This window comes from Mauremys mutica, chromosome 12, assembly GCF_020497125.1.
Source record: "Mauremys mutica isolate MM-2020 ecotype Southern chromosome 12, ASM2049712v1, whole genome shotgun sequence".
Lineage (NCBI taxonomy): Eukaryota > Metazoa > Chordata > Testudines > Geoemydidae > Mauremys > Mauremys mutica.
In genome coordinates this window covers 75,460,402-75,488,068 of record NC_059083.1, presented here as the reverse complement: position 1 = coordinate 75,488,068, position 27,667 = coordinate 75,460,402, and the positions used below count along the sequence as shown (strand labels likewise).

General features: G+C 40.1%; 1 protein-coding gene across 5 annotated transcripts in view; it reads left to right on the top strand.

Moving 5' to 3' along the window:
* The window catches only part of PITPNC1 (phosphatidylinositol transfer protein cytoplasmic 1), a 200,750-nt gene that overhangs the window by 293 nt on the left and 172,790 nt on the right, over window positions 1–27,667 (top strand). For 2 of the 5 annotated variants that reach the window (XM_044984008.1, XM_044984010.1), the window contains exons 2-3: window positions 3,271–3,359; window positions 6,831–6,928. In XM_044984008.1, coding sequence (XP_044839943.1) covers window positions 3,278–3,359; window positions 6,831–6,928 — 180 coding nt within the window. In that variant the 5' untranslated portion in view covers window positions 3,271–3,277. Of the gene's footprint in view, window positions 1–2,570; window positions 2,672–3,270; window positions 3,360–6,830; window positions 6,929–27,667 lie in introns of those variants that run through there. The other 3 variants (XM_044984009.1, XM_044984013.1, XM_044984012.1) reach the window with 3 other exon arrangements.

Genomic DNA, 27,667 nt, shown 5'->3' with positions numbered 1-27,667 from the left:
AATAGCACCTGAATGTAATGTTACCCTTTTATCATGTGGGATCACTTTGGTGTAACGTCAGGTCCCAAGCTGAAGGTACCATGGCACAATGGGTCTTGAACATTGTGCTGTCATGATGTAGCGGGATGATAGTATTTGAGTGCGGTGTCAGTTGGCTATGATCTCATCACTAAGGTGGCATGTCAATGTAATGATGCTTTGACATTGCTGTGTGGTAGCATGTTTCAACATGATAATGCTTTCATGCAGTGATGCTCAGACTGAGACTCATGAACCACAAGTGGCTCTTGTTGTTCCTCCTGTAGCTCTTTGCAGCACATGATACTAAAACATTCTGTGATTTGATTATTAACCAGCCAGGATGCTTTTACTATGTTATTAACCAGTTGTAGTTGATAAAATAATAATAGTTGGTCAGTCATTTTGCTGTGAGAATAATATATATAAACTAAATATTTCCCCTCTCCTACTGTTTAAATATGAATATATAGTACTATAGTAAATGAAACAATGAATTCACACTACCGTGGCTCTTTTGGGTAATGTTGATTGCTAATTTCGCTCCTGGAAACAGAGATCTGAGTGTCACTGCTTTCATACAACATGACCACATCATGCAATATCTTTGATGAGATGTGATGATGTTTTAACAGGACAAGTTGCATCTCAGCCTGTATTAATGGAACATAAATCATACTGTAATGTGGCATGTTGATCTAACACAATGACTGTTTAATGCAATACATTGTTGTGCAGTGTGGTGTCACTTAATCCAGTAATGTTTCATTATATGGTAATGAGATGATGTTTCAGAGCACTGGGATGAAGTTTTTATGAAGTGTTGTAGCATGTTCTGATACATTGTAGTGGCATTTTGATGCAACACGTTGCACTACATCATACTAACACTGGAACATTTCGATGCAGCATTGTCACATATGGTGATAGGATGGCATTATATTGCATTGCAATACTCCAAAATAAGTTTCCACTGTAAATCTTGTGTTGTCATACTTTGATCCAGTAGAGAAACTCACAGAATGTGAAGTGTGGGGGCAAACAACAGAGCAAGCACCTGAGTTAGACAGTTCCTCATGATTTTGGGTCTTTATTAAGTTATTCAGGAACAAATAAAAACTAAAAAGTCTATTACTACACAAAATAACAATCTTTATTATAAATCAAGGACAACATTTAGCTGAATGCCACATATGTGATAAACTGATGATAAAGGGAAACTTGTATTATTTTCCAATCCTTTGTGACATAAAGCCAGATTTTTATCTCACTTACACTGATGTAAATCCAGAGTTACTCTATTGATTTAAGGTGAGTTAATTCAGAATAACACCATTGTATCTTGAGATCAGAATCTGACCCATGCTGTCTTGATAGAAATGTAGATTCATATATTATAAAGCTAAAAGGGACATTGTGACTATCTAGTCTGACTCCCTGCATAACACAGGACTTCACTGAATTAATTCCTGTTTGAACTAGAGCATTTATTTTATAAAGCAAAACAAAAAAACCCAAGTTTGATTTAAAAATTTCCAGTAATGTAGAATCCATTACAATCATTGTTAAATTGTTCCAATGGTTACTTACCCTCACTGTTAAAAATTTGTGCCTTATTCCTAATCTCAATTTGTCAAGCTTAAACTTTCATCTATTATAAAATTTCTGCTCCCCGTATAGGAGGATATAGCCTGTGATTAAGCCACCCCTTAACCTTTTCTTTGTTAAACAAAACTGATTGAGCTTCTTGAGTCTTTCACTATAATGGCATGTTTTCCAATTCTTTAAGCATTCTTGTGGGTCTTCACTGAACCCTCTCCAATTTATTAACATCTGTCTTCAATGGTGGCCACCCCAACTGAACACAGCCTCATATGCCCTTAAATAAACAGCTATGTTAACTTCAACTCCATCAAAAACAAAATAGTGATTGGCAGTGATTTTAACTAATTCCACAATTTATTTTTATTAATTTATTTGAACTCGTAACTCCAAGTATCTTGAAGCACCAGCACTCTCCATGGAGGTGCTTTCCACAGGAGAAAAAAAAATTGATGTTAGTAATGGTGTTCAGTGCTTTAAACTCAAGTTTTTAGGGATAATGTGACATAATGTTTTCCTTTTAATTATTCCTTTCCCCTGCCTTCCTATCAGACAGGTTCATTATCACATTTCCTTCCCCCCGCATCCCAGATTTATGGAAGGATAAGGATTAAAGGGGAACATGAGTACCAAAAGTTGCAAATGTTTGAAAATACATTTTTTAATTTAATCATTGTCTTAGGCTATGTCTACAGTAGAGAGTTTATAGTGGTGCAGGTGTACTGATGCAGCTGTGCCGCTATAAGATCTCTTGTGTAGCTGCTCTATGCTGACGGGAGAGAGCTCTTCCATCGACACGATTAATCTACCCTCAATGAGTGGTAGATGAGTAGCTATGTTGGTGGGAGAAGCTCTCCCGCAGACATAGCGTGGGTCACACAAGTGTTTATGATGGCATAATTTATGTCAGTCATCATGGGGGTGGAATATTCACACTCCTGAGTGACATAGGGTTAGCCAACATTACTGGTAGTGTGGACATAGCCAAAGACTCAATAGATAGTGAGAGAGAGCTTTCAGGGAACCAAGAGCCTCATCTAAAGCTAATTAAGTAAATGGAACAGCTCCTATTGACTTCAGGCCCTAAAGGGGAGAGGGAAGAAAATTAATTCATACTATCACTATCTTCCTCTAGCACAGGGATCGGCAACCTTTGGCACGGGGCCCACCAGGGTAAGCACCCTAGCGGGCCAGGCCGGTTTATTTACCTGTCACGTCCACAGGTTCGGCCGATCGCAGTTCCCACCGGCTGTGGTTCGCTGCTCCAGGCCAATTGGAGCTGCGGGAAGCGGCGTGGGCCGAGGGATGTGCTCGCCGCCGCTTCCCGCCAACCCCATTGGCCTGGAGCGGCGAACCACGGCCAGTGGGAGCCACAATTGGCCGAACCTGCGGACGCAGCAGGTAAACAAACGGCCCGGCCTGCCAGGGTGCTTACCCTGGTGTGCTGTGTGCCAAAGGTTGCCGATCCCTGCTCTAGCACTTTTGTCTCCCAATTTGATTGCTTGCGTGGATCCAGCAGGCCAGTCCCTTAATTCAGTAGTTATTAAACAATAAAATATCTGAAAAGATGGTTTGACTTTTATTGTTAGTTCCATAAGTCCCGGCTGTGTTTGGCGTTCAGCAGATTTAACCAATATATTTTTTTCCTAGAGCATAAATGGAAAATTCTGAGGATAAGAAGTTCTTCACTTATCACACACAGCATGCTGTATTTCAGGATGTGGTTGGTGAACTTAGAGGTAAGTCTGAGTGATATATTTTGAAAGCCTGCAAAAAATAAGGGACTAGATTCAGACAGACACTGCTTCCCAGAAATCGCTGTCCAGCTTCAGGTGGAAGTTTTCTCAGGCCCTCAGAGACAGTAGCAGTAGAGATGTGTTCTGGGGTGGGGCTAGTGGTCAGTAGGTGTGGTTTGTGTGTTTATGTGTAAACATCACATGATCTGAAAATAGTCCTGGTGTACATTAATGCTACCTTTGCAGTGTGCATGTAGGCCTGTGTTGGGGACCACTTGACATAGTTTTTTAATTTGGCTTACTAAATTGTGAGAACGAGTTTCGCTATGGTGTATTAAATGGGACTATAATGTTTGGTTGGTTTGTGGTGGAAGCTAGTAAATTAATTTAGGGCTGGATCCTAAGGTCATTGAAATCAAAGATAAAACTCCCATTGACTGTAGTGGTGCAAGATCAGGGCTTTATGCAGAAACAGCATGTGGTTTTCAATGAGAAACCAGTCTTAACCTAATTTTCCAGCTGAGTCTGAAACACAAAACGTTTAGCAGCTTAATTCTGCTCCAATTGACACTAATAGCAGAACTTTGATTAACTTCAAAAGGGGTAGGATGCAACCGTAGTTTTAAGATTACATAGTGAGTCTCTTCCAAATTAGAGGTGATGTCCCAGGTACTGTCCCCCTGCTCACTGCTCTGCATGTAGTCTTCCTTTGGTTGTTTTGTGTCACATTATGTTTTTCTTTCTGGCATTCTGCAACTTTATAATGCATTTATTTTTATATGACTGGATCCTTTAAACCCATCACTCCGACCCCTCATCCACTAGGCAATAGGGTTCAGAGTTTGCAGGACTGAGCTCTTACTTACTGAAACTTGAAATTGGATAATATGTCTTTGGAACAATCTTCCCTGGGTGTACAATACCAAGGATGTAAATAATGACTACAGCTTGATATTTGCGGATGGTTGTTACCAGGTTTGACATAGCAGACTCATTTGATATGGAGGAAATGCAGTGCATTGTTCATATCTTTAAGCTGAGAATTCAAAGTACTGAGACACATCTCTATGTAGAATTCCTAGAGCCTTGATTCTCCATTGCCTTAGTTATTTACAACTGTGCAAAGGGAGGGCAAAGTGGATGTATAACTCTATCAATGCAAGCGAATGAAGTGTTTTGTTTGCTCCAGTAGATGGCACTATGTTCCCCTTGGGCTAAGTTTACCTATAGGTTCATTGCCAAAAAGGAACTGAGATTTTTCACTCTCTCTCATTATGGCATACCTATTTCATTTTAGAGCTAAATTTATATCCATCCCTATAAACCTGATGTTGCAACACTTTTAAAAATATTGTAAATTATTTACATTAAAATGCAGAATTGCAGGAATATTACACTACTATTTACCACTTATACAGCACTTTATATTTTCAAATTATTCTCACAGATAGGTAAGTATTATTATTCCTATTTTATGGGTGGGGAAACTGAGGTACAGAATTTAAGGCCACACAGTATTTCAGTTTCACAGCCAGCATTAGAAGTCAAGAGATTCTTGTGCATACTAACAACAAGGAGTCTGGTGGCACCTTAAAGACCAACCGGTTTATTTGGCCATAAGCTTTCATAGGTAAAAGATCACTTTTGAAGACGTGTTGGAGTCCGGTGGCATCTTAAATCAATCTGTTAGTCTTTAAGGTGCCACTGGACTCCTTGTTGTTTTTGTGGATACAGACTAACACGGCTACCCATCGATACTTGTGCATACTAACACTACTGTTAATATTAACATATTAATTAATATATTAACATTAGCTTTACACCCTTGAATGTCACTGCAATTCACATTTAAAAAAACCAGGCAAATTAAAGGCTTAACCAGCTGATTGCTGCTTCCCAAGCAATGGAAAAATTTGCCTATTAAAATTGGATCTGCTATTATGGCTAAAGTAGTACTGAGGCACATGTTTTCACTGACGTTTCTATGCGACTGTTTTAAGTTAGGTGACTGACGTGAAAAACAGTTGTAGCCAAATTGAAAAGCCTGCAGACATATAATGAAGGACTAACCGAAAGGGAAGTGGGTGAGGCTACTACATCCTGTGTTTATTATATCTCCTTTCTGCTCATTGCACCAATTCCTGAAGGCCATCTTGTAGTTCCTTTGATAATAATAGGACCTGATCTTGCAAACCATCACTCAGCAAAGGCAAGGCTGGGCAGTCTCAGTGAAGTCAGGATCCTATGTCTGAAAAGTGTTTTGAAGTTAAAAAATGCTAAGAAAAGGTAACATGGAATTATTCCATATTTCCGTAACAATACAATGTAAAGCCTAGGAGTTAGAGATTGAACAGATCTTTTAGATAATCATTACTGTTTCCCTGCCAGTGCAGGACTCTACTTACAGAACATTTCCCAGTGTTTTGTACAGTCTTATTTTTAAATATGACAAGCAAAGGGATTTCCTTCACTCCCCTTGGGAGACAATTCCACAGCCTAAATAGCTTTTGCTGATGGGAAGTTCCTCCCAATTTCCCAAAGTTCAGTTTCATCCCACTACTCCTAGTTATACATTCCTATGTGACCCAAAATGATTCTGCAATAAAATAAAACCAGTCGTGCCTTTGGATTTCATTTCTCTCTGCTGTCCACTTGCAAGCTTCCTTCACTTTCCTTGCTGGCTGCTGGCACTCTAGGAGAGACATGCTGTTTTGTTTAAATCCTCCACATTCTTTGCTGTGCCATTTCCCCATTGGCCGGATGGGGCCATCCTTCCTGTTGTGGCTGCTGATGTCAGACACACACTGAGACGGAGCTGAGGCTGCTACTGCAGAGACTCCTCAGTTCTGCTAGCTACAACTCACACACACCGAGCTGTGGTGGGGGAAACCCAAGCCCCAGGAAGGATCAAAGGTGTGTGTGTGTGGAGAAATATCAGGCAGCAGATCCAGTCTCTCCCCCACAGTGCAGAACTGGTGCGTGCATAATAGCAGCTGTAATACAGAGAGGAAGAGGGAGCCTTGTTTATCAGCCTGTAAAGGAAACGTTATAAAGCCTTTGTCTTGGAAGTAAGCATCTCATCCTTGCTGCTGCCACTGCTCCAATGTGCTGCTGCTGGTGACATTAATATTTTAGTCTGGTTGGTTTTGGGTTTTTTTGGTTTCTCCAGGCAGCATGTCTTGATATAGCTGAAAAGGAACTGTCATTTTAATACATTTCAAGCGGATGTCTTTGACTTTAAAGATCGCATTTGATGTTTGAGACTTCTTTGTGTGCATGTATGTGTGTGAAATTCACATGATCTCAGTTTGAAGGAGGAAGAACTGGAAGAAAGGAGCAGCTGTATTGGTTTTTCTTCTTGCTGGGTCATCCCTCCTGGATGATAGTGTTGGGGTCTTTTGAACACATTGTCAAGTACACACTCGACCAGGGGCTTGATTCCTTTTTCTGTGGTTTTGTTTTTGCCGTGATCAGAGTGCAGAAATAACCACTCTTCTCCAGCTTTGCTGGTTTGCAGCAGAAATATGCTCTTGAAGGAGTACCGGATCTGTATGCCTTTGACAGTTGAAGAGGTAGGTGCATTCACTAATAATGCTTATAGTGCATTAGCTTATTTGTCCTTCCCCCTCCCTTCCCCCCGAATGATGGCTCAAAGGGAGGTTAGAAAAACATTAGTTATTTTGTGTTTATTTTACTGTCATTTTAATTTGTACAGCAAACTCTTTCCTGTTGTGATTGGTGTAGAGAAGCATATTTCCATTGCAAAATAAGGAAATGTTATGTAAGTGAAAGTAAGTGAAGTGAATTCACAGTCATCGAGGTATTAGCTGTAATAGTTTAGAAAGCAAACTTTTTGAAAGGGTTGATGTGTGTTGAGATCTAGAATCTGATAAAGCATTTGTCCAATAAACCCAACTTCTAAATACATGAAAACCTTCCTTCTTTAGACTTAAAAATCTCCCTTACATCATTGTTAATAAAAATGGCCTTAAACTTCACAATTGTAGTGTGTAGATCTCTGATAAAATTATTAATCAATACCTTTTTCAATACTAAAAGCATATTTTAAAGTCATGTTGCTTTCAATCAACCAGACTAAACTCTCTGGGTCATGGACATTGTGTTTTTTATTTGCCTGCAAAATATCATGCACATTTATGGCAAGGTATACATATCAACATATGTATATGTAATAGATTACTTATACCTACATATATAGATATATAGTGAGTGTGTGTTTGTAAGTGTAATAAATAGCTAGACAGCTAAATGCCGGCTAATGCATACATATGTGAGTATATTGGTGATGGAGCTTTCTGTTGCACAATGCCACACATAAATAAAAGGATTAGATGCTGCTTTATTAGTTCTTTATGTTGCTGAGGTGGACACTAAAAGAAGAGAGGAGATACTGTTTTGAAAATAGACAATCCCTTGTCTAACAGCCCCAGACGTTTGACGGTGCCTCTTCAGGTCAGTCAAAATCTGAATGTGCATAACATATTTCTTTTGCAAACAACCACACTCAGAAAAGTTTCTTTTTTCTACTTTTGCTTTTCGTCAGTGTGGCAGACCATTTGGTTTCTAAGACCTTTCTGGGCCACAGGAGGGCGCTTTGAATACATTGCTTTTCCTGCAGCCTTTCCTTCCCCCATCCCCCTCTCTCCTTGGTGCAGAAATGTATATAAAGGCGATGGGAATAGTAATACTATAGTGATTTTATTGCCGTGAATTTGTATCACATAGTTTAAATGTAGCACTGCATTGTCTCTACATTTCTGGAAATCTGCTAGACTTCAATGATGTGTAATGTTTGTGCTTTTGGTATTATGCAGTAAAATGTACAGACAATAGCACATTTGTAGGTAGTCCTGCATTTCTTGCACTCTACAAACTCCCATTGCAGTCAATGAGAACTTGGGGTAGTCTAGGAATGTAGAATTTAGCCCTTAAAGATAATACCTCTTCGGTATCTGAATGCAATATTTGACTATTAAATATTATTATATACAAAGCGTTCCCAAAATGTATTGTCAGCATTCCATGTTAAAATATAAAATATGGTCACAAAATACGTTTACTTTACAGATCAAGGTGTCCATTATGTTGTTTGTTTAAATGGTTACTTTTAGATGAATATTTTGCTACCCATTGTGGATAACCTTTTTTTCCCCAGTGTATACAACTGTGGAGTCCCTGTTATCATGTCAGTAAGTACACACATCTGTATACAGTCACTTGGGGATACTCCTATGGATCTACATAACTGGCAAATTAACGTAATATTTTTAAACTGCTGAATTTCAGATTTGTTTTTTTCATAGGAAAAAGTCCTGCGCCCATAGAAGTCAATGGCCAAACTGACTTCTGTGGGACCAGGTTCATCAGAAAGCCATATGTATATGTTCCAAGGTAATAATTTTCCTGTTCTCACATATGTGCGTCAGCTGCAACAACTGTTTCAAAGAAGAAATTGATAGAATAAGCTGTCATGTTGTACTGTAGCTCTTAACTTGTTCAATCTATTATTTTATTGGAAGAAGCAGTTTGTCAAAGCCAAACTTCTTTGAACTCAAGCTGCCCTCAAAGTGAATCACAGTGAAGTAATAGCAGTTAGTTATGTGTTCAAAAAGGAAACAAGTTCCTTTTCCTTTTAAAAATTAATGTTACGTAGCATTCTAGGGTGGTGAGAAAATCAAAACCCCTGGTAAAGTTTGTACAGCACATAGCACAAAGGGGTCCTGGTCCATAACTAAGGCTCCTTGGCACTATGGTAATACAAATAATTAATATAATAAAAATAAGGATGGGTCACATTCTGTACCGGGAGACTCAGGTGAGCAAGATTAGGTTGAAAATCTTTTGTCCTCTATGATATGCACAGAATTATTTAGGATGCTCACTCTTGCTGCAGATTATTCTCTGGTGTTAAGTCATCCATTATTTCATCTGATAACCACAGCTGAGAGATGTCAGTGACAGAGAAGGGAGATGGGTATGATCTATACTATTTCACTTGTTAATTACACAATGAACTAGAGCAGTGGTTCCCAAAGTTGGGATGCCGCTTGTGCAGGGAAAGCCCCTAGTGCGTCAGGACAGTTTGTTTACCTGCCACATCCGCAGGTTCGGCTGATCGTGGCTCCCAGTGGCCGCGGTTCACTGCTCCAGGCCAATGGGAGCTGCTGGAAGCAGTGGCCAGCACGTCCCTTGGCCCACACCACTTCCTGCAGCTCCCATTGGCCTGGAGCAGTGAGCATTTCCTTATTCACTTTCTCCACACCATTCATGACTTCTATCAAATTCTGCACCCCGACCCCCGCATCATCTCTTTTCTTAGCTGAACAGTCCCAGTCTTTTTAATCTCTCCTCATATGGAGATATTGGAAATGAGAGTTTAGTTGTACACACACTTAATATTACCATTGTCCATATACGTTACTGACAGCATGTCTACTTCCAAACTGATGCATTGTGGATAGGGGCACTCATCTTCTGAGAGCTAAGAAACATCTTGGAGCTAGATTCAGAGAGGTCAAACTACCTTCTGCAAGGTGTTTATTGCCCTCAAATCTTGTGGGATTCAGTGGGAACTGAGGGTGTGCAGCACCTTGTAGGATTAGGATAACTAATAACTAGTTGAAAAATTCAGCATTTCTTTCTTACACAAGAGTTTGGTTTTCTCTTTTCTATTCTGTATAGGTTCTTACACCTCTCTCATTACCATAGTATCTGAGCACCATCCTGTAGCGTATTAAGCAGTGTGGCTGACGTCTTTCATGTGTTCATTCTCATAGCCTCCCTCTAGGAAGAGAAGTATGTGCAGTGGAGTGTCTTGTTTTGGTAGGGCTTTGTTTTGTTTTGTGCCCTTTTCCTTACTAAGAATCCTATTGCACTGTTCCTTCCCCCATTTGAAAGTTCTGGCTATAAGCCTGTGCACTTTATACATGAAATCATGAAATGCTCTGTCTCCAAAGAGACTTTTCCGTGGCTGTTGTTTCGTTTTGAAGGGTTTTTTTTGTACTGACCTACTAATTATCCATGCATAAAACTCTCACATAACATGAATGAAAAAGAAGACTCCTTCCTTACTCTTCAGTGAGGTGTTGGGGTTCCCCTGAGATCTTTTCCACTCAGTTCCCAAGAACTCAGTTCGACTCCAGTCTCGTCACTCAGTTTCCTTTATTTGTCATACAGCAAAGTTACACTGAGTAGATGAAGCTCAAGCATAGGAGATGGGTATAAGGCATACTACACATTCAAAAGTACACAGCAAACCTCTTCCTTTATATAGATTTACACATTGCATTGCATTTACTATACCATTGCATTACATGTTTTGAAATTGGCTTGGTTGCTTTGTAGGAGCTAATCCCTATACAGCATGCTTTGTCCATGGACAATTTACTCTTTACGTCGTCATTACATTACCATCTTATCATGTCCATTGTAATCTTATCCATTGTAAATGGTTCCCCCTTACTGTAGCTAGTACAGACATTTTGTTTCCAGCCTGCTGATCCGTTTACCTTCCTAATCCTGTCTCCCAAAAAATAAAGCCTCACCTATGACAATTACTCATGTCAAGCTAGGCCTACATGTTGTATTGTGGTGATCTCCGAAAAGTGAATTATTCCATAACCATATGTATGGAAATACCCAGGCACAATAGGTAAATTAAGGGCTGGGTTTTATCCATGTTATGTAAGCAATTTAATCCAAATGATTTAGGGTCAGATTTTCAAAAACAGCTTCTGCATTCATGTGCATAATTTTGTATGTGCAAATAAATATAATTTGTGTGTGAAAATGGAATTGTGTGTTTAAATCAAGTAGTTAAATGTCTACCTGATTTGTACAGAAGTAAACCTGCACAGATGAATGCAGCAGCTATTTCAATGCTCTCTTGATCATTAGGTCCTGGATATTATTTCAAGGGAAAATATAATTTAGACTCAAAAATTCATACATCTCAAAATAACAGGGCAGTGCTAATTTCAGGTTTAGACCTTCTGGTATCAGGTGTGCTGGGGCCAACTCCTGTTGTCCTTTAAAAGGCAAATCTTCCATTGAAGTGAACAGTAGTTTTACCAAAGTATTGAATGTAAGAGTTAGCCCCTGACATTTTATTTTGGAGTCTGAGCCACTGACTAAGTTATGCTGTCCCATATCTAGGTCCTTATGAAGAACGTATTCTGGAAGGGCTCTGCCATACATAGTAGCTTCCCCATAACTACTCCAGCTAGTCTACTTAGACAGTCAGTTGCGTATTGATGCCATTGAAGATTGATGTCCTGGTTCAAAGCAGGTTGAGGTTCATCCTTATGCAAAAAAAACCACAAAAGTCATGTCAGTGGGAGTGTTTTCTATACATCTGTAGCATTAGTTCCTTAATATTTCTTAGCAATTAAAACATTCCCAAGGGTACAATTTAATATTGGTTAATATTGCCATTAACTGAAATATTACCAAGTATATATTTTGCCCTAAGGGCCAGATTATTCCTGGCTTTTGTGCAAGGATACAAGGTAAAGTCCAGGAGAGAGAAGTAGGGTGACCAGACAGCAAATGTGAAAAATCGGGACAGAGGGTGGGGGGTAATAGGAGCCTATATAAGAAAAAGACCCAAAAGTCAGGACTGTCCCTATAAAATCGGGACGTCTGGTCACCCTAGAGAGCAGTACATCTTTGCACATTTGCTCTGTATACCACGAAGCTCAATCCTTCCCTGAGCTCTTGCTAGGATACCGTGGCTCCATGCCCTCCTCCACCTTTAAGGCTGTGGCTAAATGTCACAGTCAAGTCATTACAGGATATGTCCACACTGCAGTTAAACACCTGTGGCCGACCTAGGTCAGCTGACACAGACTGGGGCTGTAAAATTGCAGTTTAGATGTTTGGGCTTGGTCTGAAGCCTGGGCTCTGGGACCCTCCCCCTTGTGGTGTCCCAGAGCTTTGCCTGAGCCCAAATGTCTACACTGCAGTTTTACAGCACCACAGCCCAAGCCTGAGTCAGCTGACAAGGGCCAATCACGGGTGTTTAATTGCAGACAAACCCACAGAGAGAACTGCATGTCAGTTGCCATGAGTCTAGGATTGTTTTCAGATATTTCATTGAAAACTGTCTAATTACCTAAGTAATAGTCTGGGAAATGTCCCTTGGACTGCTTTCCCAGGGTAAACACAACTACAGGCAAGACTTTGCAAATTTAACCAAAATATGAATGATGTCTGACTAGCCCTCATAATTCAGTTGCCCACCACATGCCAATTCTGTCATCCTGGTTCCTCATCTTGTAGTGCTTGCATGAGGAATTCAAAACCAGTCCCTCTGTTGACAGTCTTAAACCTTGTAGTTTCTTTTCAGTAGTACATAAGGAAACTAAAGTCTCATGAAGTAATTGTTTTGAACATATTTCCAATCTTAAAACCAGGCTACAATTAACAAACCATTCCAGCTCTCAATTTTCTTTCCCATTACATAATTTTTTAAAGTACCAAAGTCACTCAGAAAACTGTTGCTAAACAGCTGCAGAGTGTTTTGCCTGCAGATAGTAAAAAGATTCAGAAAGGTTTGTGCTCCAAACCAGATCATAATTCCTGTCTTCTTTCTGTGTAGAAAATATCATGTGACTTTAATACCTTCCAGCTACATTATCTGAAAATGTTGAGCAAACTGGACAGTATGGTGGGGGTATGTGTGTGAACGTGCATATTGTGAGGAGCAAGGCCAACAGGTGAAGCCTAGGATCTCTGTGATAATTCTCTGAGCGATGTCTGGGGAGAGATTGCTCTGCAGGGAAATGGGAGCCAGCAACCATTTCCTTCCAGTTTGGAAGATTGAGTTATTAATTGTATAAAATGATATTAGAAAAATGTGAAGTCATATCTCGCCAACGTTTTGAAGCCAAATGTAAAACAAAGTGAGTCATCCTCAGTATTTTCCAGAGAATGGGCTGACTATCACCAGATCTTAAACTTCTTATTCTGAAGAAACTCCCAGTGAATAAAATAGCACAACTTCTGCTTTTATTTATTCTGGTGCCAATCAAGAGTATCTCCACTGAAGTCAGTGGATTTACTCCCAATTTACCCTGGAATAAATAAGAGCTGAATTTGGCCCTTGCAAAGTATTTAGGAGCAGCCCCATAGTCACAAATACAAACAAGCAATGATTGGCAAGATACTCTCAAATACAGACTGAATTTTTTTTAAGTTTTAGTGAGTCAGGATTTTAGAGCTTCCAAATAGGAGTAATGATGAAAAGTGTCTGTCATGTTTCCAGACGTCCAAGTATTAGGTCCCCCCCCCCCGCCAAATATGGACTGTTTACATAGAAATATTTGAACAACCAGTTTTGTTTGGTGACATCTAACCCTGAAGAGCAGGCCTGCCGACGGGGGCGAAGGGGGCAATTGCTCAGGGGCCCGGGCGATTTAAAAGGGCCCGGGGGCCACTGCTGCCGGCAGTGCAGCAGGGCTAAGGAAGGCTTCCTGCCCTCCCTCGCTCTGCACAGCTCCCGGAAGCAGCCGGCATGTCCCTGCGGCATGTCTCCGCGCACTGCCCCCGCCCTGAGTGCCAACTCTGCAGCTCCTATTGGCCAGGAACTGTGGCCAATGGGAGCTGTGGGGGAGGTGCCTGTGGGCAGCAGCGTGCGGAGACCCCCTGGTCCCCTGCCTAGGAGCCGCTGCTAGAGGGGTGTGCAGGTTGCTTTCGGGAGCTGCCAGAGGTAAGCACTGGTCTCCTACTCCCTCCTGCACCTCAACCCTCTGCCCCAGCTTAGAGCCCATATCCCGCACCCAAATTCCCTCCCAGAGCCTGCACCCTGCACCTCCTCCCACATCCAAACTCCCTCCCAGAGCCTGCCCCCACACTCCCTCCCAACCCCCTGCCCCAACCTGGTGAAAGTGAGTGAGGGTGGGAGACAGCGAGCAACAGAGGGAGGGGGGATGGAGTGAGCAGGGGCGGGCCCTCGGAGAAGGGGTGGGACAGGGGCATGGTCTCAGGGAAGGGGTGGGACAGAGGCAGGGCAAGGGTCTTTGGGTTTGCATAATTAGACAGTTGGCAACCCTACCGGGCAGGCATGTGGAAGCCCTGGCTGTGCCGGAAGAGGCAGCACAGCCAGCAGCTCGTTGGGCACCAGCAGCGCAGGTGCAGCACCGCCCAAATGTCAGGCGGACCGTGTCCGTGGCTTGTGCATGCGTGGGGGCTCATTGACTGTTCTGCCCTGGAGCCCGGAACCGCTATCAGCGGGCCTGCTGAAGAGATTTCCTAGCCTGCTGATTGCTCTGTATACAAAGAGCAGGTTTTTTAGCATGTCAGAGAGAGAGATTTAAGGCTGTAAGAAACTATTTGGGGATGTGTTTGTATGCACAGGGAAGTAGCTGACAGTACTTATGTACATGCATAATTATTTGCTGGATTGGGAACTTTAGCTCCAAAACCACTGGCTTCTTTCTATTACATGATCTTTCTAAGGGAAAATCTCTGTTATGTTAGTGGAGTACTATATAGAAGGACACTTTCTTTTTCTCTAAACTACAATCACCCACCAGGGGGCAATACTGTAATCATTACTAATGAATAAAATAATCAATAATTGTTTCGTTGTTTTTTTTTAAATATAACCCATGCATATGTTTTCAAAGAGATGTAATTAAATAGAACATTTGAATGGATAGCAACAAGTTGTTTGTAAGCAAGAGGAGAGCAAATAAACATTAGATACATGTCAGATTTTCAAATTAGGTTCATTTTTAATGACCTGTAACTCAAAAACAGTCTGATCACATTCTTCAGACTTTGCAGAAAAATTATTCTGATCCTACACAATAAGACTGGCAGTTTTCATACCAAGTTATAGGGGGCAGAAATCTTGCAGCAGTTTTCGAACTGAAATGGGAAGAGATTTGTTCATCATCGTTGCTCAACTGAACCTGGCTCACAATTGTTATCTTCTTTCTGCAAATTAATCTGCTGACGTACTGATGTGCTTGGCAGAAATGAATTAATGGCTAATTACTAATCTAGAAACTCTCCTGGCCTTCACTTTATACATCTTTTTACTCTCCAAAAGAAAGAACTGTAAAAGAATCACTTGGACAAGCAGATCTGATCTGATATCTCATGGTCAGTTATATCTGCCTACATCACAAGGCCTTCATTAGAACATGACCTCAGATTGACCTTGAAGATTACAAGTTAGGGAGAACAGTTGTAACCATATAACATCTAAAGCATGTGAAGCTACTACTATGTAGGTCCTGGAAAAAGCCTGAAATAAATTGACTTCTAGAATAGCTATAGATGTTTTTGTTTTATTTTTATTTATAGTCTAGTAGTTTAGAAGAAATGATTGGAAGCCAGGAGGGATGTGTTTTAAAGGGGGAAGAGAATGACTGGCCTGCTTTACACTTGAGCTCTTTATAGCCTCACTGAAGCCACCTATAGAACTGGGGAAAAGTAGAACAGTGCGGAACAGATGTCATATCTGAGCTGAACTCTTCTGCAAATAGAAGATCAAAAATAATTCTTCTTTTACACTTCAGCCCCATTTCACACTTCAACCCAATACTGTAAAAGAAAACAAAAGTGTTACTGGAAAATTCTGTGATGATTAATTGAAAAATGTATTGAGTTAAAAAGAACTTGTCAGTGGAAAAGATTAGATGTTAGCTGAGCAGCTCTCCGTATAAACACACATGTAAATTACAATAAAAATACACTTGGGATTGACAGAGAACAATGGGTATTTCTTTCAGTGTTGAAGTCCTTTAGCTTTAAAAAGCAAGAAGGTTAACACTTACACTTTTGATTGGAAGATTTGGTCTGCCATAATTTAGAGCCCAATCCTGCAGTGCCTACACAGGAAGAGCTGCCAATTAATACGTTGCACTTATAGTACCTTTTATCCACAGAGCTCTAGACCACTCTATACATTTTGGTTTTCTCAAGAGCTTTGTGAGGTAGGTTAGTATTTATTAGACCTGTATTACAGATGGGGAAACTAAGGCACGGAGAGGGTAAGGACTATATTTTCAAAAGTAGCCTCTAATTTTGAGTGCCTTAATTTAAGAGTTTTAGCCCCTTAGCCCAATTTTCAGAGGTGCTGAGCACATGCAGCTCCTATCTAAGTTAATGGGAATGGCCAATGACCAACACCTCTGAAAATCAGGCCACTCTTATTTAGGTTTCTACCTATGGATGGATGTAGATGCCTAACTTTAAGCTCTGAAGTTTAAAAATTTTGGCCTTGATAAGTACATTCTCCCTTGCTACAGTCTAATTTCCTAATCAGTTTTTGAGCTGTAATGCTGGAAATACCCCACTTTGGGATGCATTTTGTCAGACTCTAGATGATAATCTCAATTTAAAAATAAAATATTAGGCAATTGTAGGCCTTAAAGTGGAGTAAGATCTTTAAGTTTTTGGAGGGAAAAGATTTCTGCAATAGCCATATGAACAGGTTTGCTCCTGGAAACCCTGGCTGGTAAGCCTCTGGGTGAATTAACCAGCACAGAAAGTCCACCAAAGTACCTTCACCAAGTGTCTTTATTATTGTTTATGCACCAGGTGCATCACAATATAGCAGCAGATCTGTGAAGCCCTTTCCTGCTCCCTGGGTCAGCCTTGTTTTCTTCCCTGGGTTCTCCAGCTGGTAAACAAAATACCTCATTAGCTCATCAGGTTCTGTAGAGCTGTAAGTGATCCCTTCTGTCCTTCCAAACCCAATCATGCTTCCTAAATCCCTCCTAGTCTTAACTACACCCAGTGCCTGGGCTGATAAGTGACTAGGGTGCTGACCTCCAAAGGGCTGAGATAGTTATGTTTGAAAATTAGCACCTCAGCCTGTGTGAGAGAATGTATCCAAGTTGGTCTGGCAGGTTTTAATACAGATAACATCAGTTAGGAATTGTCTTCTCCTTGACAAAATATTCTGCCTAGATGATCATATAGCCCTATAACCAATGGTTTTGTCATTGACTGATTCATCCAGCATCCTCTCTGTGACTGGTGGACTGACAAACATGTTCCCCAAGCTGTCTTTCTATAGCTGAGTCAGTTGGGGTTGCTGGAATACACGCAGACATTGTAATTAGCTATTCCATCCTGAATATCTGAACACTTAAAACAAAGATTTAGCTGTCATGCTAGACACTAATATACTGTTGGCATGGGAATAGTTGATCTGCATATGCAAACTGGCTCTTTAGTTATATTCCATAATTTTGGATGAGGCATGAACCTTGGCTTTACATCCTTAAGCGTGGAAAAGAGAAACTCATTTATTAACTATAAGGAAAAAACAAAACAAAAAAAGCAGTAAGCTATTATTTGCAATTTCTCTAGCCCTTTGGGCTTCTACTTTCCTGGTTTACACACAGCTCAGCAGCATTCACGTTGACCAACGGTACAGTTTGTAACATTTGCCACCTTGATCTTGACATTGAGCATCCTTCTTATATCAATGTAAAAAGTCCTATAGAGCAGAATGTGTCATCCATTGCAGCTTTGCTGTGATCCAATGGCCCCTTCAATGTAGACTTAAGAATTCTATATTAGTTATTGCCCTAAAGCTGTGAAACTGTTTCTCACTGATGTACGCACTGTTGAGACATATTCTCATCTAATTTACATCAGTGTAAAAATCCTGAGTAGCTTCACTTACAGAGAACAGAATACAGCCCCTTTCATTTGACTACAAATGCAAACCATGATGAACAACTGTCTATAGCTGAAGTTAACAGTGCCTACTTAGAGCTAGCCCAGCAGATGGTGAAAGCTGACCATTGTATTGTTTGCTGTACAATGTTTTATCGAACTGGGGACACTGGGCCACATCCTCAACTGGTTTAAAGCAATGCATCTTCACTGAACCCAGTGGAGCTATGCTGATTTACACCACTGAATATCTGACTCAGTGTTTTCCAGGTTGCCAGTGGAACTATTGTTACTGTCAAGATAAAATAAACTATACAGTGTGTGAACTGGCACGTAACTCGATTTAAATTAGGGATTAACTAGTTAGCAGCTGTTGTACCGGGAGGTTATTTGCCAAAGTATCATATTCTGTATGATTGCTGAAGCCCAGACATATCACGTGAGAGAATAATGTGGTCTAGGCTCAGAACTATAAGCCAGCAGCTCTTTGCTTCTGATCGTAGCTCTGACACTGTCTCTCAATCTGGCCTTGGACAAATCTCTCAATTTCTCTGTGCCTCACTTTTCCCAACTATAGAATGGGAAGAATAATACTTACAATGTCCCTGTGAAGTAGGTAACATTTACTTATCAAAGTTTGCAATGGGCTGTTAAGGTGAAAGTTACAATGCAGATGCTAATTATTTTTGTGATTAAGACCATCATCTGATCTGAAGTGTGTTAAACCTGATTTTTATTTCTAAAATGCTCTTCAATATTTCAGTATAGATGAAGATAAGCACCAAAATACACAAATTTAACTTGGAGCTAAAGTGTCCTCCAGAAAGTTACATACTCTTACCTCATTTTTATATATAACAATTTTCACAAATACTGTGTCAAATCCCCAAATATCTTAAATGCTCAGTCACAGTTTGTTTGGGGGTGGTAGAAAAGCAAAATTCAGTCAGACGTATCACCAAAATTTGAAGAAATACAGCAAACATTTAAGGCTTGATTCAAATCCAGTTGAAGTCACTTAAAAGACCCGTTTACCTTAGTGGGCTTTGGATCACATTTTTAGAGGCAACGTGCACCTAGTTTCTACTGGAATAAGATTTTATAGACAGAACTCTTAATCCAACACTAGATTTTATTCCTTTAAGTCATCGTCTTGTTTCATTTTTCTCCCTGGTTTCAGTTAACAGGTGACTGACCAATTCTGAATCCCCAGAAATGTACAAAAATGTAGTCTTTACGTTTAGAGCATATTCTGAATTTTGCAGGGTACAAAATTACAGAACTGCAGTTTCAATGATTTTATTAGAAAATCTTTTTTACTTCCTCCAGATGTCTCCTGTGGGATTGTGGCTGAACTTTATTTTTAATTTAATTTAATTTAATTTTATTTTATTTGCATTGCAGCAGCCTCAAAGACCTCAATCAGGAAAATTAAAATTGTTTCCTTCAGATGTTGTCTTTTTTTCCCTTTTCCTTATTCTTGCTAAGATTTTCTTTCTGTCTGATCTGAAACCCTAACAATTGCCATATTTCCTATTTTGTTGTTGTAGTTGAGCCTTTTGTGGGAATCCTATAGAATTTTGCCTAACTTTAAGCACGAGTGGCCCATTTGAGGTAAATGGGATTATTCAAGTGCATAAATGTATGCAGGATTGGGGCCTTAATGTAGCAAGAGGTTCATACATCTTATCTGCAGAACAATCAAAAGTCTCTAGATGTTTTCCTCTGTTTGTTTTAAGATTGATTGCTCCTCAGTACTGTAATTTGAGAACATTTAGGCCCTATGAAAGTACAGATTGTTTTCTGTACTTAGAAGCAATAATGTAGTAACGCTGAATGTCTTTTGTTTCATTTCCATCATGTTAGTTCTTGGTTTTGTTTCAGCATAGGCTAAATGATATTGCACAACTGATGACCTTGTGTTGTTGGCTTTGAATAATTATTTTTCACAATACATAACAAAATAATTATCTGACAATGCCAGGTTTTTTAGCCAACATTGTACTCAGTTGCCTGATTGACACTCATTCAATGAAGACCAGTACATACAGGACTCAGCACTGTGTGTTGTTACACCTATTTTGTTTACATTTTTATATCAACATTATTTGGAAGCGTCATATTAATCTAAGTTTGAATATGCCACCTTATTTGAAACACTATTACCATGCCACAGCACCAAGTGAAACAAAACAACATGTTTGCCAGAAATTTAAAAACAATGATAATTGTAGTGTTAAGAATGTTACCTCGTATCATTCTGGGTAACAAACACCTAATCAGATTTTTTGTTGATAATTTGTGAATATAAATCACTTTAAGAACCAGGTATATTTAAAATAATCTTTCTTGTAGTTAGGCACAGTGAATTGTGTGGTGTGGATATATGTAACCTGACTCGTTCTCAAAGGCACCTTATCATTTATCTTTAATATTGTACTTAATATTGATACTTATTAAAGTCAGTGGAACTTTTTTGTCATTGACTTTAATTGGAGCAAGATCAGACCCGCTGTATTAATTTTTCAAGTTAGTTTATTTCCAAGACCTCATGGGCTATACATTGCTATTTATAATTTAACTTTCTCAAGCAACTACACTGTTTATGTTACCATGGTGTTACTTGTCATACTTGGGGATGGATATCAGTGCAAAGGCTATTACTGAAAATAGAAACACTCTCCTCCAAATAACAGCGTAACAGGTGGTTACGTTTTTATGAAGTCATAAGACAAGTTCGATACAAGTGAATTATAGTCTGATACCTCTGACCTGGCCTTTTCACTAGGCAATATTCATGTATCCTTGTATTGCTGTTTTATCTTTTAGTTTTAAGAAGTGCTGTGTAATCTTTCAGTTACAGAAGGACAGAAAGTTCTTGAGCTCAGAATTATTGCGAAGTTGTTGGAGTTGGATTTAGTTCATTCACTGGTGGAATAAAGAACATCAGTGACTTGTGCTGATTTGGTCCAGGGGATGGCAATGGTAATATTGCTGCCTGTTCTCCTTCCCTTGGCAGCAGCTGCCCTGGAAATGCAAGGAAGTACAAATTTCAACAAATTGCACGAGTAGGGATGAATCCAAGAAATAACCCTTCAACCAAGTCAAATCCACACTGACATTTGTCTAACACTCTTTGAAATTTAGATGTACAGTAAATTCATTGCAGTTTGTCCAAAAACTTGGAGAAGAGGCATAGGAGAGAGGATGTGACAGGTGGAATTGGACCCCAAAGCCTGGCTTCATTCTACCCCCATGGTATCACTAACCCACCAAACTGGACAACAGGGCTGCAGAGGTTAATTCACTGTACTGCTCAGAGATTCAAAACTGGGAGTTAGTTAATTGTAGCTGAGCCTGTTTAGTTTAAAAGGATAGTGCCAAAAGGGAGAGATAAGAGAGTTGTGTTTACTAGGAGCTTGGGAAACTAGTGAAACATAGGGGGGTGTGTATGATTTGTACTTTTTTATTTTTATTTTTATTTTTTTTTATTTCTGAGTTTACTGCTTGTAAAACTGTGTGCAAGAAATGTGCATCCAGAATTTTTTACCAGGCCTGTGTCAGTTTTGGTTAAACTGGAACCCAAGATTTCACAGTTCAGGGCAACTGCACCTGTATTTTCCTTCTGTGGCCCAGCAAGTGCACCTACTTTTACGCTCCTGGCTCTTTAGCTGTTAACTCTTTTGGGCAGGAGTGGTCCAGACTGCCCAGTTCCCTGCCTCCACTGTCACTTCCCCAGCAAATCAGACTACCTAAGGAGGCCTGCGTTGCTTTCCCCTCAGAGGCTATAAACAGCATAATTACTTACAGTTATAAGGTACCGTCCAGCTTTCCTAAGCAAGCAAGTTTATTCTTAAGGTGAAAGCATTACAGAGAAAACATATTCAAACAAAAAAAGAACCTACACTCATCTAATAAGCTTAACAGAGATCACCCCAACTCCCGCAAGGGCTCTGGTAGGAGTCAGTCCTTCAAACCCCAAACAGGGGTTCTTCTCTGGTTACAAGTTCATAACACTTTTTTTCTCAGAACAAGAACACTCATGAATTTGAGAGTCCCTCCTTTATACAGTTTGGGCCTTTGATCTTATCTTCATATAACAGGTAATCATCAGCCAAAGGTCCCTTCCTCACTGTGAAGCTTTGAAAGGCTGAGTTGTTGCATAACTGGAGGGGCTACATTTGCATACACCTTCCCCTAGAGATTTCCTGGAAAACCCACTTAACTTTAAAAGTTCATGCTTGTCTGGAACATTGTTTAAAATAGTCCTTTGACTCTCATAATACTTCCCCAGGTTTACATTAGTCATGTCTTCCCCTAGAATTGTTACATACAATCCCACAATAAACATAAACATTTGTATCTTTAATACAGTGAACACCTAAGGGCTTGTCTACACTTAAAACTCTAACTACAGCTGCACTGCTGTAGTACTTCAGTGTAAACACTTCTTATGCCAACAGGAGGGATTCTCCCATCAGCATAGGTAAATCATCTCCCCATGCACTGTCTGCACAGGGACTAAGGTCGGCTTAACTACGCCATTGATTTTGCACACCCCTGGCCGACATAGTTAAACTGACCTAATTTTCTAGTGTAGGCCAGGTCTGTGATAATTAAGCTTCGTTCATTAAAGCTTTGTCAATGATATTGTAGGAAATTGTGATATCTGTCACACAAGTAGTAAAGACCTACCTGGAGAGGGTTTGTGTTCAAACCTGAGCCTCTGCTGGTCTTACTCTTGTCTCCCCCGCCCTAATATATGTGCATGTGTGCACACAGACACACACAGATTTCACTACAGAGGGCAAAATATCTTAAGGTCAGGCTTGACAAAGCCCTGGCTGGGATGATTTAGTTGGGATTGATCCTGCTTTCAGCAGGGGATTGGACTAGATGACCTCCTGAGGTCCCTTCCAACCCTGATATTCTATGGTCTAATGCATCCTGACAGATCTCATTCGTTTATAATCTCTCATAACAACCTTTACCTTCTATCTTTTCTTCCTCTTTTTTAATGTTTTCTCCTCCCTCCCTATCATTCTCTTCCCCCAACCCAAACAGCTTCTCCTATTTTTTTTTTAAGTTCTTCCTCTAAGGCCCAACTTGGTCATGTGCTGCCCTGGCTCCTGCTGACTTCAAGGATCAGGCATCCAGGGTGTATTTCTACAGGCTGCAGTTGCCCTTAGCTCCCATTAAAGTCAGTGAGAGTTTGTTGTGTACACAATGGCTGTGGAATCAGCCCTTAACAGTGTTTCCACAAACAAAGGGAAGGGTGTAGGCGAGAGGGAAGAAGTAGCTGACCTTTGCTGTAATATCTATAAAACACTTCTTTACCGAAATGAGTACGCAAGTCTATTCTAGTGCTGGCTGCTATGTTTAGCGGGTGGCGATGTAACATTTTAGCAGATTTCTGGAGCCAGCTCTCGATTCCATTTCATTTGGCACAGCAGTAAAACTTGTAGAAAGTAAGGGTGCCCTGGAGATATTTCTCATGTTTGTTTTGAGCTACATAGAGTTGGCTTGATCAAAACTAGTAGGGAAAGTATTTGGTACAGCCTATAATTATAAAAATGGTGGTTTTAAAACATTCTACTGCTCACATCACATTTGGTTTGGAAACCAATTTTCTTAAATTCATCACTTCAAGAAATATACAAACATTTAATCGTTGATGTGTGCCTCTACTCAGCCCCTCTTATGCTGTGAGTTCTGATATTTGAGAAATTACTTTAATTTGATTTAGGAGTAGTTCGCTAGCACCATGAAAAACAGAATGGAGTTTAACCATGTGACTATAGGAATCATATGTTAAAATCCTGCATGGTGCTTCAAAAATCTAGGAGTAAAGGTTTTTTATTTCTCAGTAGAAGTCTTGCTGCGTAGTGACTGCAGAGCCTGGCCAGCTATGTGGTGTTAGTGACATCCTCAAGTATGCTGCATATGGCAGGAGAACCTTGCAGGTGAGGCTGTAGTTTGAAAACAGGTCCAGATCTAGTTTCCTGATAATCGTTTAGACAGTGGGAGCTCTGCAAGGGAAAAGGGGGGAAATCCCACCTCTCACTTGCACACACACAGCCCGGATACCAGGGACACTATATGTGGGCTGTGTAGGAAGGACTGGATGATCTGTGTAGTGATAGATCCTCCAGCCCCATCTTGTCTCCAAAGAGTGCTGAGCATGATCATGCTGGTAGTTCTAATGAGAGTAAGGACAATATAGTGTACAGGGTTTATGGAATCCCTGAATATGTTCATGGCATCCTGCCTCTCCTAGCACAGCATTGCCGCAGTGGTTCAGCCATGTCAAGCAACCTCTGTGTCTGCAAAGGAGGAATGGGAGTTTCGTCCAGGTGTCTTCTGTCTCTGGTTATTGGTGTAGCTGTTTTGGAAGTCCAAAGCTTTTGCACTAGTGCAGAGAATGATGAAAGAGAATGAATTTTTGTTGTCCCAACCCCAACATCATGCTTAGAGTGATGTGATTTGCTTGTTTATTTTTGCATTAAACCCCTTTTCCTATTTTTCTCTTTGTTCCATTATTAGCGATGTTCAGACCACAAGACAGCAAATTTAATTGTAGATTTTTCAGGCACAGATTTGCTAGTATGTGTGATATTAAATCATTCAAACTATCAGTGTACTCTTCCTCTCCTTGCTGGCAGTGAAGAAACATATTCCAGAGTCTAAAGTAGCTGTGTAGGGGCACTCAGAAAAGCCAGCTCCACAGGTGAGAAGTCCAGTTACAGGCTGGCTTGAAAGGCATTTGTAAAATACATTTAAATAAAATGAAACAAAACTTAATTAATTGACAGGGTTGTGCATACAATAAAAATGACGCAGCAACTCTTGCACAAGTTCTATATATTATTCTCTTGTTTCTGATGATTTTAGCTTATGTCCATCTCTCAGGCTTCAGTATATTCCTTCTGCTGGAGTTTTGCCTTAATCAGAGGCTAAGTCAGTCTTTTGATTGGCTTTTTTTATGAAGCTCTAGGATGAAGACTGTTGACAGAGCTTTGCCACAAGGATAACTTCATGTGTGTTTGTAGCCTTGCTCCTAAATTCACTTCCAGATTATTTCTCATTGCTCCTCCTCCCCATTCTGCCCCCACCCTCCCCGAAAAGCCAACCTACTCCTATCTTGACATGGACACTTATATTCAGGCTTTGTCTGAAATTTGTTTTTTAAACTGGTTTTGTTAAACTGGTGCAAAAGGCTGTGTGGGCCCTTTTATTTTGGTTTAAACGAGGGACCAGGTTTATTTCTGATTGGATTTAAGCTACAATGAAATTATTGTCCCCACAGCATTGGTTTAACTAACTCCATTTGAAATATTATTACTATGTATTATTTGTACCAACACTTTGCATTAAAGTAGTGTAATTTTATGATGTAGGCAAGACTGAGGGCCAAGCGCGTTGCTAGGAGGTTTTTAAACCTTCTCACAAGGCTGCAGCTACTTTGTGTTGCTGTACAATGGTATAGGTAGTACACAGTTCCAGAGCCCTTCTGCAGGGGGAACAGTGTCAGACGTTGAGCTTGCAAGTGCGGTGGGATCCTTTATCTTTCTAAGGCTTCCCATCCTGCTGATCATTATACATGTGATATTTGATCAACTTTACTGTTAAAGCAAAGCTCACCCTGTTCCCTGAGGCTGCTAACAAACTGCCAAGTAAGGCTAAGTAAGGAGCTGAGCACTAGTTTTGAAATAGTCATGCATATTTAATGATAGGAGAGGAAAGAAAATTCAATGTCTTAGCCCCTCAAGACAAGAATAAGAGTAATTCAGCAAAAGGGAAACAAGTCTGCAAGCTGTTTTTAGCCAGCTGGAGTAGGAATTGCAGCATTCTAGCTGACTAGTGTACAATTGTGGGTCTTATATGTTATGTATCATGTTGTGCACACCTCTCCCTGCAGAGGTGCCTGTGTTTCACTCGTGCTCTGTTTTTAAACATTTGGGAATCCTTTGGTAGAAAGGTGCCATAGACTTGTAAAATATTGTTAGCTTAAGAGCTGCATTGGTGAATCTGAGTACAGCATGTCTAATTTTTCCTCCACTAGAAGAACATTGGCTCCCCTGGAGGTGCGGGATTGGAGAGGACAGTATAGAAATAGGGTAGTATCTGTCCTGGACACTATACCGTAGTAGTGTAAATTGGGGCAAAAATAGGTTTTTCTGAAGGTTCTGAATAGATCATGGGAGATTCCTCAGAGGAAAATACGTTGAATGATATTCAGTCCCTTGTGAAGTGACTGATGAAATTCATGTATTCTGTTTGACAATGGTAAAGGTTTTCATTGTCTTTTTAACTGGAAATATAAAGAACTATGCAGTAAAAAATAAGACTCTGTTGCAAAGTGAATAGTTCTGCCAATGCTTTTAAACTGTTTGGTTGTGTAACCTGTGTCATAAAAATGTGCTGAATCATTTGGTCCAGGGAAGTGGGATTTATCATAAGGAAAAAATATGGTTACCAGGACTATGTTATTAATTTTTTCTGGTCCATGTATTGATTTCCCCAAATCTTATTTCCATGCCCATAGCAATCTCCCATATATTTCACTCTCCATTCTTGCCTCAGTACTAGTCTCAAATGCATACTGTGGGACTTGATAATATCAGTAACTTGGAGGTAGTTATTTTTCTGGCCTTTATAATAGATGACCATGTAATAATGCCTTGTGATTAGTATGGATGTACTCTCATGGGGACTGAGATAGTACTGGTCTTTAGAACAGGTGACTGTTTGCATGGTTCTCTCTGTGGGGTTACATCTAAGCAACCCCATTGAAGTCACTAGTATTTCACAGGTATAAATGAGGATAGAATTTTCCCAGCCTATGTGGTATAAGGCCAGTAAAATTATTCCCATAAATGGTTCTGGAGCTACTGGGTCACAATTTCAGCTATAGCTTCTTATTTTATGTGCCCTTATTTTCCAGTTGTGCTTCTATTGCATCTTTCATACAAGAGTTTCAAAGCTAAAGCAGATGTCCACCCACTTTGCATTTGGGTAATGAACTATTGGTTGCCCAGATGCCTGATTTGGATGTGCAGCTTGCTATTTGCATACACCAAACACATATACATCATGTTGAATGCAAAGGTGAACATGCAATGGTAGCACCTTTAGCTGAAAATTTGGTCCATTGTGCTCTCCATAGACAATTAATCCACTACGTGTTACTTTGCTGAGAACATATTGGATAAGAGAAAATGGAAAATGTCTACATTATCCCAGCATTGAAATGCTAAATTTGTCACTGTAGACTGATGGAAAGCTTCTTTGGTGACTTTACCAGTTCTCACAGCTTCATACTGATATGCAGTTAGAAACACTTCTCTCCTAGGCATCAAATAGCAAACATTCCCTTTTATATAATTTTTATGCTGGCAGAATGTAAAGATGTTCAATAATGATGAAGTGAGAAAGTTCTCATTGTGTTTGTTTAATGTTCAGCATTTATGATAAATTGGGAAAGATGTATTGATTCCTCCACAAGTGGGCTCTTGCTGAAAAGCAGTGACTCGGCTTGTCTGCCTAATTAAGTTGTTCAGAAGGTTCTGTGATGAATAAACTGGAGGAGCTTACTTGATGGAGCTGTTGTCCTGAAAGTGCTAAGATTTTTGTTTGACTTTAAGATCATT